Source organism: Zea mays, chromosome 8 (assembly GCF_902167145.1).
Source record: "Zea mays cultivar B73 chromosome 8, Zm-B73-REFERENCE-NAM-5.0, whole genome shotgun sequence".
NCBI classification, from domain to species: domain Eukaryota; kingdom Viridiplantae; phylum Streptophyta; class Magnoliopsida; order Poales; family Poaceae; genus Zea; species Zea mays.
The window spans coordinates 169,711,345-169,723,275 of NC_050103.1; the positions used below are offsets into that span (position 1 = coordinate 169,711,345).

The 11,931-nt window shown below is 48.1% G+C and overlaps 1 protein-coding gene across 2 annotated transcripts; it reads left to right on the forward strand.

Annotated features, from left to right (window-relative positions):
• Positions 1-328: 328 nt before the first annotated feature.
• LOC100383527 (GPI transamidase component PIG-S-related) lies at positions 329-10,601 on the forward strand. 2 transcript variants are annotated; one of them, NM_001176175.1, is made up of 13 exons: positions 388-623; positions 716-1,400; positions 1,597-1,681; positions 1,792-1,881; positions 1,965-2,038; positions 7,831-7,915; positions 8,012-8,101; positions 8,231-8,361; positions 9,064-9,145; positions 9,232-9,279; positions 9,589-9,661; positions 9,740-9,843; positions 10,098-10,502. In NM_001176175.1, exons 1-13 carry the CDS (start codon positions 440-442, stop codon positions 10,215-10,217), a joined length of 1,851 nt encoding a protein of 616 aa, NP_001169646.1. In that variant the 5' UTR covers positions 388-439; the 3' UTR covers positions 10,218-10,502. The 2 variants fall into 2 exon arrangements, with proteins under 2 accessions (XP_020397851.1, NP_001169646.1); XM_020542262.3 differs by lacking the exon at positions 9,740-9,843 and having other exon boundaries at positions 329-623; positions 10,098-10,601.
• Positions 10,602-11,931: the final 1,330 nt, after the last annotated feature.

Sequence of the window (11,931 nt, forward strand, 5' to 3'; positions counted from 1 at the left end):
AAGATGAAGATGGTTTCATATTTTTCCTTTTTTCGAAACCCATTTCGTTTTTTATCGAATTCATCTCCAGTGTCATGTGTTGTCTTCATGCCATCATCGCGACCTTCTGAACTATCATGGATAACTTTGAACTTCTAAGACATTATCAAAGGTCTTGATGTGCTAGCTTAATTAAAAATAAAAACATACTTACTTTTTTGTTAATATGGATAATTTTAAAAATTAGCAATTAATAAATAGAGAATTATTGAACACACATAATTTTCTACTCATTAAATTAATTTTTCAACTCATTAAATATATAATTTAGTGTGCTAAATGTACGTAAGTATTGGGAGATGGCCAACAAGGCAACAACGCTGCTCGCTTCGCAGCAACGCCCCAATCCTCCGTCCTCGGAACCAAACGACGCCGTCCGGCCGTCCGGCCACTCGTGCGGATGGCGGAGATCGCCGGCGACGAGGCCCCAACACCTCCTACCATCTCCGGCGAAGTATCCGGAGACCCGCATACTTCTGCCGCTACCCCTGCCGGCAGCAGCAACAAGCCGCCGTTGCGCGCGACGAAGCCCGGAGTGAAGCGCCTCATTCTCACCGCCTCCGTCCTCCTCTCCTTTCTCGTCGGTACTACCCCACGACCTCCCCTAGGTGCCATGGCTAGTGTCCGGTACTAATCTCCGTATAACTCGCTCGCATCTCTGTATGTCTCTCTGTAGGGCTGCCCTTCCTGCTGAAGTCCACCGAGATCCATCGGTCGCCGCTGCCTTCGGACGCAATCACGGCACTCGCCCACCGCCTCCACTCCACTCCGCCCTCGTTCCCGTGCGCCCTCCACGCGGTCTTCCTCCGGTCGGTTCCCGGCCGCTCTGACGATGCCTCCCTGTACCGTCGTCTTGAGCGGTCGATTTCGGCGCAGCTCCAGCTTCTTGCAGCCACTTCTACCGCCGGTAATGTCTCGGTATCAGTCACCGTTGAGTCAGCTGGTGGCTGCTCCAGCAGCAGCGGCAGCGTTGGCTCAGGTTGGCAGTGTGGCACTGTGAGCAGTGCAGACCTGGTGGTTGGCGATGAGGTGTTCGATGAATTGCTGCACTCAGCTTTAGGCAGCGTCGGAGGGGATGGGTCTAGGGTTTACACTGTTGTGGTTGTGGAGATTGATGATGCAGATGGTATGAGGGTTGTCGTTGGGAAGCACCGGCATGCTTGGGTGGTTGGAAAAGCTGATGAGGTTAAGGCTGTCTCAGTTATTGGCAAGGTATTTGCCAAGTATTTCATGAATGGGGGTATTGAGGAGGGTGAGGCAGGCATTGGGAAAGGCGAGTTCATGCCAGTTGGATCAGATGGCAATGTCGTTCTATCCTTTAGCTTGCTGAATGCTGATCCAAGTGATTGGGTGTATGATTGGTAAGAACAAAACTCTCAACTCTGTTACACTTCTTTCTCTCTGCTGTTGCTTTATTATTGTACTAGTATTCCCATCCGTATCAAATTGCTATAAAGATGTTCTGTAGGCTATGTTTAGCTTCTTGCAAAAATGAAATATATTTTTCTTTGCTGTTGACCATGTTGGAATTTTCACACTTGGGCATTCTACATGCAGGGACTTTGAAAAGATTGGTGAGAAGATGTTGAATCCTGTGGTTGAGGCACTGCGACCGATTGCGGAAATCAATATAGAAAGTCAGGTGCTGATTTGCATTAAACTAAGCTACCTTATTTCTTATGAAAGTGCTGATATACCTTTTGTTTAGGATTGTCGGTTTTAAAAATTAATCATCCTATCACTTCTTTTCAGGTTTTGTACCACACTCCTAAGTCGTCCTATTCTTATTTTGATGATAAACTGGGTGGCAATTTCCTTAGTATGGGAGACATTCCTTTCTTTGTATGTGCCTGACTTGTCTTGTAGAAACTATAATTGCAAGTTTCAAAAACTTAATCAGTCCACGAAAAATATGACGTTGACAGGTAAACTCAAATGAGTGGCACTTGGATACATCTATTTCAGCTACAGGACGATCAAAAGTTCTTCAATTTGTTGTGTACGTTCCTTGAATCAAACTTAATTATTAACCTCTTTTTTTTGTTTTTCTTGTTATACATTAAACTGTAGGGACTTTTAAATCTGTGCCCTTAGTTCAGCACCACTGCTCAATTTTGTCCCTCTCTTATACTAAAAACGCTTCATCCATTATTACTAGAGGGGTAAAACTGGCAGTGGCGCTGAACTAAGGCCGTGCTTAGCAGATCGTGCATATGGCCGTGCAAAACACTGTTTTGCACTGCATGTTGTACTGTTTTTAGAGTGGAGTTTGAAATAGGAGGTGAATATAAAGTATGCTGGAGATAGCCTAAGGGCACATGTTTAAAAATCCCTAAACTTTACTCAAAGTCTCAAAACCATGGTGTAATATAAATTGTTCTCTTCAACAGATTTTTCCTTTCTTTTTTTACCATTACATCATCACTTTCCTTTGTCAAACTTCTGGTAGATATAATGTGATAGGAATCGGGGCTGATTCCCGGATTGATCGCAGGTTGTAGTGGTGGGTGATTGGTGGCCGGGGTTTGGGGCGCGATGCACAGCGGCGGGGCGCCGTGTTCACCGCGCGTGAGAGGAGAGAGGCGCGAGGAAAGGGGCAGCTAGGTCACAGTAATCTCCCGGCTCCCTCTGGGAAGCCGGAACAATCTTGTTTCTGCTTGATCTATAGAGTGATGCTTACAATTATTTATACTCCCTTCTAATCCTTATCTAATGAGATAGATCTCCTCTTTTCTCTCTAACAAATCTTATCTTCTAATCCTTATCTGCATGCAATCTTATCTTCTAATCCTTATCTGCATGCAATCTTATCTTCTAATCCTTATCTGCATGCTTTATGCTGTTGCCCGGCGCCTGTAGTGGCGGTCGGTCATAACATCTCTCCCTGCCTGCGCAAACAGCTCGTCCTCGAGCTGGAAGTTTGGGTAGTGCGCCTGGAACTCGTCGACTGTCTCCCACGTTGCGTCGTCTTCAGGGAGGCCGTGCCACTTGATCAGCACGCGCCAAACGCCCCGGCGCTGCTGCGCCTGAAGGGCGCGCTCCGGCCCCGGGAGGATGCATCCATCCATGACCGGCGGAAGGGAGGCCGGAGTTGCTGGAGGTTCGCCATGGTGAGGCTTCAGCAGCCCTACGTGGAAAACGTCGTGGATGCGCGCCTCGTCCGGAAGCTGTAGACGGTAGGCGACGCTGCCGATGCGTTCCACCACTTGAAATGGTCCCGCATACCGCGGCCCAAGCTTGCGCTTGGCACGGGGGTCCAAGGACTGCGCCGTTCGGTGCAGCAGGCGCAGCCAAACCCAGTCTCCCACAGCATACTCCACGTCGCGGTGGTTGGCGTCGTAGTATTTCTTGGACATCTGCTGGGCTTGAAGAAGACGTTGACGGACTTCAGCAAGTATCTCGTCCTGACTGCGTAGAAGAGTCTCACTCGCCTCTGTCCGCGCTGACCTTGGTGTATAGGGCAGGATGGGCGGCGGGGAACGACCGTAGACCACCTCAAAGGGGGTGGCTCGCAGAGCGGTGTGGAAGGAGGTGTTGTAGCAGTATTCCGCCCACGCGAGCCAGTCGACCCACGCACGGGGTCGATCACCTGTGACGCAGCGTAGGTACATAGCGAGCACCTTGTTGACCACCTCGGACTGGCCGTCCGTCTGTGGATGGAAGGCGGTGCTCATGCGCAGCTTCACGCCTGCCATCCCGAAGAGGTCGCGCCAGACGTGCCCCGTAAAGACGGGGTCTCTGTCGCTGACGATGGAGGAGGGGAAGCCGTGTAGACGAACAATGCCCTCGAAGAACGCTTGAGCGACCGTTGTCGCAGTGTAGGGGTGCCCGAGCGCGATGAAGTGTGCATATTTGGAGAAGCGATCGACGACCGTTAGGATCACCGACTTGCCACCCACCTTGGGCAATCCTTCAATGAAGTCGATGGAGATATCAGCCCAGACTTGCGAGGGCACTTCCAGCGGTTGCAGCAGCCATGCCGGCTGCGATGTTGCCGTTTTATTGCGCTGGCATGTGGTACAGGTGCGCACCAAGTCCCGCACCAATGCCCGGCCGTCGGGGATGTAGAAATCCGCTCGTAGGCGATGTAGAGTCTTCTGGATGCCCTCATGGCCGGCGGAGTGGGCCAGGGAGAGGGCCTGGTGGCGCAGGTCAGCATGGCCCGACACGTAGATGCGGTTACCATGGAGTAGTAGCCCGTCGTCGATGCACCATGGGCCCTGTAGCTCGCCCGCCTCGAAGCACCGACGCACATCCTTAGCATCGTCCGCGTGCGACGTCGCGTGGCGGATGTCGTCGATGAAGGTGAAAGACGGCCCCGAGCGCACGCATAAGGCCGACCCGAAGCTGGTGCTGCCCTCCTCAGTGTCGCGGCGGGACAAGGCGTCCGCTACGACGTTGAGGCGTCCTCGACGGTACATGACGTCGAAGTCGTAGCCAAAGAGCTTGTTGATCCATTGGTGCTGAGGCACGGTCGACAAGCGCTGGTCCAGCAAGAACTTCAAGCTGTAATGGTCAGTACGAATAATAAAATGACGCCCCCACAAGTAAGGGCGCCAATGGCGTACTGCCTGCACCAGCCCAATCAGCTCGCGCTCATATGCCGCCAGCTTGAGGTGGCGAACGGCGAACGGCCTGCTGAAGAAAGCGAGAGGCTCGGTGCCCTGGTGTAGGACGGCGCCGAACCCCACGCCGGAGGCGTCGCAGTCCACCATGAATTCCTTGTCGAAGTCGGGCATCTGGAGGACCGGTCCCGTGGTGAGGGCGCACTTGAGCGCTTGGAAGGCCTCCGCGGCCTTCTCATCCCATGAGAAGGCGTCTCGGCGCAGAAGACGTGTCAGGGGCGCTGCGATGAGGCCGAAGTCCCGGATGAATTTCCGGTAGTAACCGGCCAAGCCTAGGAAACCACGGAGTCCCCGGGCGGAGCGCGGTGTTGGCCACGAGGTGACTGCCGCCACCTTGGCGACATCCATGGCCACACCGTCCTTGGAGATGACGTGGCCCAAATAGGCCACCGAAGGCGCCCCGAATGAGCACTTCGAGCGCTTTAGGTGGAGCTGGTGCGCTCGAAGCTCATTCAGGACGATGGCGACTTGCTGCAGATGCTCTGCCCATGACGAGCTGTAGATAAGAATGTCGTCGAAGAAGACGAGCACAAACCTCCTTAGGTACGGCCGTAGGACGTCGTTCATCAAGGCCTGGAATGTCGCCGGGGCATTGGAAAGCCCGAACGGCATCACTAGGAACTCATAGTGGCCATGATGAGTGCGGAACGCCGTCTTGGCGATGTCGTTGACGCACATCCGCACCTGATGATAGCCCGAGCGCAAATCGAGCTTGGTGAAGAAGCGAACCCCATGGAGCTCGTCGAGAAGCTCGTCCACGACGGGTATGGGAAACTTGTCCTTGGCAGTCTTGGCGTTGAGGGCGCGGTAGTCGATGCAGAAACGCCAGGACTTATCCGCCTTGCGAACAAGGAGTATCGGCGCCGAGAATGGCGAAGTGCTAGGGCGGATAATCCCCTGGGTGAGCATGGCGTCGCACTGGCGCTCCAGCTCATCCTTCTGCAGCTGGGGGTATCGGTATGGTCGCACGGCGACCGGTGCTGTTCTCGGGAGCAGATGGATGCGGTGGTCGTATGGTCGGGCCGGCGGCAGGCCTCGGGGCTCCTCGAATGTGGAGGCATGCTGAAGAAGAAGCCGGACCAGCATGGGTTGCTGGTCACTTGCGGCTACCACCGCTGCTACGGAGGCTCGAGGGTCAGGAGGGTCGACACCCCCGATGCCCCGCCACAATACACGGTGGTCGTCGCGCTGGAATGCCATCGTCATGGCCTCGAGGTCCCAAGTGATGGGCCCTAAGGTCCGCAGGTAGTCGACGTCGAGGATGAAGTCGAAGCAACCCAAGTCGAGGCCGACGCACGTGATGGAGAAGTGCTCGTTCTCGATGGAGATGGGCACATCGCGGGCCACCCCGGCGCAGCGAAGGTTGTCACCATTTGGGACAGTGACCCTGAGGTGCTCCCCTGCGGCGGGTACCAGCCCCAAACGACGCATGGTGGCACTCTGGAGGAAGTTATGCGTGGAGCCGGTGTCCAGCAGAGCCATAAGTCGCTCCCCCTTGACCATCACCGGAAGCACCATGGAGCCCTCTGTGCGAATGCCTGCGAGTGCCTGGAGGGAGACCACAAAAGCAATAGCGGCCTCAGGGTCCTGGACGGACGCAGCCTGCAGTCCTGCGTCATCGGTAGCCGCAGGCGCGCCCTCGTCGACGATGTAGTCCCCGCACTCCAAATAGAAGAGGCGCTGACACACGTGACCCGGAACATATGGCTCGTCACAGTTGTAGCACAGCCCTTGACGGCGTCGCTCTTGCATCTCCGCCGGCGTGAGCCGACGAAAGGGGCGCCCCCCTGGAGGTGTATGCGCCGCTGCAGGAGGTTGCCCCCCCACTTGCGCACGCGCCGGTGGCTGCTGGGGCGGGCGTGTCGCGTGGGGCGGGATGTCGGAGCCGGCTGTGCGGCCGCCGTGCATAGCTCAAATGCGCGAGCATAGTACATGGCGGTCTGAAGATCCCGTGGATGGTGCATCTGCACTTGCACCCGTATGTGGTCGGGAAGGCCGCCGACGAAGAGTTCCACCCGCTGAACCGAGGATACACTGTCGACGTGACACGCAAGCGCTTGGAAGCGCTCGGCGAACTCCTGCACCGTGGACTGAAAGGGAAGCCGACCCAACTCCGCAAGTCGGCTGCCCTGTATTGGCGGCCCGAAACGCAGGTGGCAGAGTTCTCGGAACCGTTCCCACGTCGGCATGCCCTCGTCCTGCTCGAGGGCGTAGTACCACGTCTGGGCCGTGCCCCTCAAGTGGTATGAGGCCAGCCATGTGCGGTCGGAAGCGAGCGTGCGTTGGCCCCGAAAAAACTGCTCACATTGATTGAGCCAATTGACGGGGTCAGCAGCGCCGTCGTATGTTGCGAACTCCAGTTTGTAGAATCGTGGAGGCAGGGGATCGGATGCCGCGGGTGCCGTCGGAGCTGCTCAATTTTAAATCTGTAGGGACTTTTAAATCTGTGCCCTTAGTTCAGCACCACTGCTCAATTTTGTCCCTCTCTTATACTAAAAACGCTTCATCCATTATTACTAGAGGGGTAAAACTGGCAGTGGCGCTGAACTAAGGCCGTGCTTAGCAGATCGTGCATATGGTCGTGCAAAACACTGTTTTGCACTGCATGCTGTACTGTTTTTAGAGTGGAGTTTGAAATAGGAGGTGAATATAAAGTATGCTGGAGATAGCCTAAGGGCACATGTTTAAAAATCCCTAAACTTTACTCAAAGTCTCAAAACCATGGTGTAATATAAATTGTTCTCTTCAACAGATTTTTCCTTTCTTTTTTTACCATTACATCATCACTTTCCTTTGTCAAACTTCTGGTAGATATAATGTGTCCATGATGTTTTTTTTCTTTTGAAAACTAATGCCATGTTTTTCCCCTACATTTCTGAATTTTCAAGTGTCAAGTGTGCACAGATAAAATGTCATGTTTCCCCCTACATTTCTGGTTTTTCAAGTACCAAGTGTGCATAGATAAAAACATCAGCTTGATGGTTCATTTACCAAGATTGCTTATTAGTTGTAATTCGTAAACAATCCAAAACACCAAACCAAAACCAACACCAAAAGCTAACTAAACCGTTACAAGCAAGAGCGAACTAAACCAAGATAGAAGTTTGCTATTGGATTACAAATGTTTCTGGAAGCTCTGCTGAGCCGTTTATTCAATAATCTTCAGATACATTCCATCTGCAAGGGAATGCCCATTATATTTACAACTTCCTGATGGTGGGCTTTCAAAAACCAATGCATTTATATCCCCTGTAAGTTTTACTGTACCGAACTACCGAACTGTAAAAAATACCTTCTTTCTGTTACCCATCTTGCTATTTACTTAACAGCATTATTTTGTTTCATAGATGTGGGGAGGTGTTCTTATCTGGAACTCACCGGACTGTTCACTTGGTTCCAAGAAAACTCATGGTACCCAGAAGAAAATGTCATCTCAGGTTTGTGTATTTTACCATTTTATTGCCTCTTTGATATCCTGACATGTTCATATGCAAAGTCCACCCTTTTGGGTCTTGAAATACCTTCTCTGTAATAGTATTATTTGTTGAAACACCAATATGAAACAGGAACTTATGGAGGCACTCGAAATATTTGTTGGACAACTAAGGCAGCTGTTTGGTCTAAAACCATCTTATTTCTCACAAGATATGGACGTTCCAACTAAATTTCTAGTTAGTGAAAAGGGCTTCACAGAATGGTAAATATTTCCTCAACTGGCTTACTAAGGGGTGTTTGAATGCACTAGAGATAATAGTTTCTTGGCTAAAAATTTGCTGGTGGAATTAGCTAGCTAACAAATAGCTAGCCAACTATTAGCTAATTTGCTAAAAGTAGCTAATAGTTGAACTATTAGATAGATTGTTTGGATGTCTTCAGTTAATTTTAATAGCTAATTATTAGCTCTAGTGCATTCAAACACCCCCTAAATTTAGCACAGTACAAAAACCAATATTTCTATTGTGAAGCATAATATCACACGATCTGTAATTTCCATCCCATATTCATTGCCACATGGGACAACATTTGGTGATAACTATTATCATTCTGATTACCAAACTCTAGATATTCTCAAACCACCAGTAGTATAGTTGTATACTTGTATCACATTGGTTAGCAATACATTATAGAATGGGACCATCTCAACCTTTGAACATTGAGTGTAAGACCGATCAGGATGTTCTGGGCCTTCACCAAAGGTTGCTGATGCCAGCGTATAGATGTTCTAGCAGTTCCTTGTGAACACAACTGTTGACAGTTGCAAATCATATGTTTGATGGTATACACAACCGTTGATATTTGAACTTTTCAAATTCTAGTCCCTGACCCCCAAGAAATGAACATCTAAAGCTCTAATGATCATTTTGTGTTTCTTACTCTCTCTTCTCTTTTTCCCTCGCAGGGAGTTAGATTTATTATATCGGCACCATGCACGTTCCAATCTGCTGTCATGCCTCACCACATTGGAGTCTCTATCCAGTCTGGTATAGCCCATTTGAAGAAACCAGTCTTAATGATATACAAAAGGCTGATCTGCGCGCGGACGTCACTAATGCTATTATGTTCCCAGGTCCACTCTCTCCCTAGGATGATTGTCATGGATGAAATTGGAAGACAGGTTCTACCTCGTACCACTCTGGCTAGATGGGAGCTCATCTCAATTGATCTGTAAACTAGTTTTATATTTCTGTCCTTTTGGTTATGCACTTATGCATGCTTAAAGCAACAGAAGTACGTTACATTGAGATAATATGTTTGTTTGAATATTTCACTGACCTGCATCATATATGTATCCTATGTGTTATTGTATCTTACCTTGTACTTGCATGGATCGATCTGATTGTTTACCGTTTTGATATAGCATATGGTCAGTTAATAGCGAGCTTAAGCTTGTTCCAATTCCAATCATTTTCATTTTCTTTTCCAGGTTGAGCTTTCTCTTGAAGCTGCAAATTTAGCACAGGGAAATGCAACTCTAGGAATAAGTGACTCTTCAGCAGGCAAGTTGATGATAATTTGTTTCTTATAATGTCCTTGCATTTTTATGAACATTTGCTGAGAATTGTGCTGATGTACAGTATCTGCAACAAGAGCCAGGGCACTGGCTGAGGATGCATTTTTCCATCCATCCATTATGTCAATCAGTTATGCTTCAGTAGAGCACTATTTCGCCATTTACATGGTCAGTACACTATTGCAGACTTGCATCAGTTTCCAAAATTTTAAAATGGCGCTCATAATTTTGTTTAATCCTGAAAGTAAAATAAACAACCTAGTTATGGTTCGATTCTTCAGTCATCTACTTTACAATTACCAATCTGCAACTCATTTTATCGAACTATCGAGTGGTGAGATGCCAACTGTATATCATACATCAAAATCCATGTGCATGTTAATCAGTACAGTACTACATTAAAAACTCCATACTTCCTGCAGCCATTTTTCGCACCAGTTTCCTTGCATGTGCTGCTGGCGGCAATCAAAGAGCTGAAACGTTACAAGGCAGAGCGAGCAAAATATTCGGCATTTCTTGCTTCCCAGGCGACATCCTCCTGATCTGGTGATGATTAGCACGGATTTGCACCAGAAAATTCTGAACGTTTATATGAAGCTGATGGCCACTATTGGTACTGCACATAGTGGAGACTGGAGAGTAAGCAACACTGCAGCGTCACTTGTTCTAATGCTCACGGAAGTGGTTAGGATGTCCAGGTGATGTCAGGCCGAGAGCTATAGTCGAAATCTCTACCAATTGAGCAGTTCTTGTAACCCAGATTTTGTTCCTAGATACCTCATACGTACTCACATTGAAGTTTTTTTTAAAAAAAAATATATATTTAGAAAGGACAGACATTAAGATTCCAGATCGAAGATGTTGAGATGGTTAAAGCATTGCTGCGAAATCAGAGCCGAAGAAACCAGTATTGCTTTAAGCATTAACTAATGAGAGGTTTGATGGTACCTGTTTTTGGTGTGCCTCGAACAGAAAGCTTTTGAATGCTCGTCTTGTGTCGAATCCCTCCCCCCTCCCAAGACAATGACAATTTTGTCATTATGAATTGTGAGCTTCGTCAATATGTCATTGGGTTTACAAATTATAGACATTGGATGACATAATAATAGGAAGCCAAACTGAGAGTGACAATTACAAAACCCCCCTCCCATACAAACAAAACACAATGAAAGTTGTTACAAATGGCGAAGTGATCCAATATCAACGAACGATAGAACAGGCCCCTCTAACAAAGAGAAATGGTATTAAAAAACTATGGAGTAAACTATAGAAATGAGTGTAACCAAGAGGAACACAAATGATAAAGAACGGCAGTGTATGATGCATAAAAAATTGTGGCCAGTAAAAGTTAGAATTATGCTAGTAGGATAATTCATCTCCAAGGAGATCTTCGAAGGGGGTGTTTGTTTGAGATTATAATCTATCTAGATTATATAATCTAACAACTTTTGAACTAAGAGTTAGTTCAAAAAATGTTGGATTATATAATCTAGGTGGATTATAATCTCAAACAAACACCCCCTAAGCATCAGAGAAGTTTTGAGAAGGAAAAACTGTTAGGATTGATCTCGGTGGACTCCCGTATGACCGACTCGATCCTATCGGGGTCATTTTTATTCGAGTTGGTGCTATCCTATTCCTATGTGTCCTTATCAGAGGTACAACAATTTGTTTGGTCGTGGCTCTCTTTCACACCGTAGATATTAAGAGCGGGCAGAAGCGACATAGGCAACTATATTTCCGCAATCACATAGAGATGGTCTCTTGATGTGTTTATTGCTGACTTCGGTCTTTTCCTAATTCGTCACTGGCAGAGGGTTGTATGGAGTGGAACCCACCGCTCGAAGTGCTTGTGTGATCATCTCTTTATCTACCAGTCATTGAAAAGTTGGTAGATTGTGTTAAACTTGTCAGGATCATCTGTCCACTTGAAGAAAAGTCACCTCTCATTGTCCTATACAGGTTGATGACGCCAACTTATCGGTAATTTAATAACACATATTAAGAAATAACTAAATAAGATATTTATAAACAATATTTATATTTAAACAATCGCATGTGTAAAAGCAATGCCGGTTGTGTTTGGATAGTATAAGGAAAATGGACCACAACCTATTTAACTAATTGATTTTGGTGTTTGATGAGCAACATAACCTATAGACTAATGTATTTGCTATTTTTCGTATGTATAGTTCACAAGATGCTAAAGTGACTTGGACTAAGGCATTGAGGAAGCAACACCTCAAAAGAAGACAT

What these genes read in the sequence shown, in the direction of transcription:
- LOC100383527 (NM_001176175.1), top strand. Translation starts at nt 440, where the DNA reads ATGGCGGAGATCGCCGGCGACGAGGCCCCAACACCTCCTACCATCTCC. An exon ending in AAAGTTCTTCAATTTGTTGT is followed by an intron (nt 2,039 to 7,830) that starts GTACGTTCCTTG and finishes AATAATCTTCAG; the next exon opens with ATACATTCCATCTGCAAGGG. An exon ending in GAAAAGGGCTTCACAGAATG is followed by an intron (nt 8,362 to 9,063) that starts GTAAATATTTCC and finishes TTTCCCTCGCAG; the next exon opens with GGAGTTAGATTTATTATATC.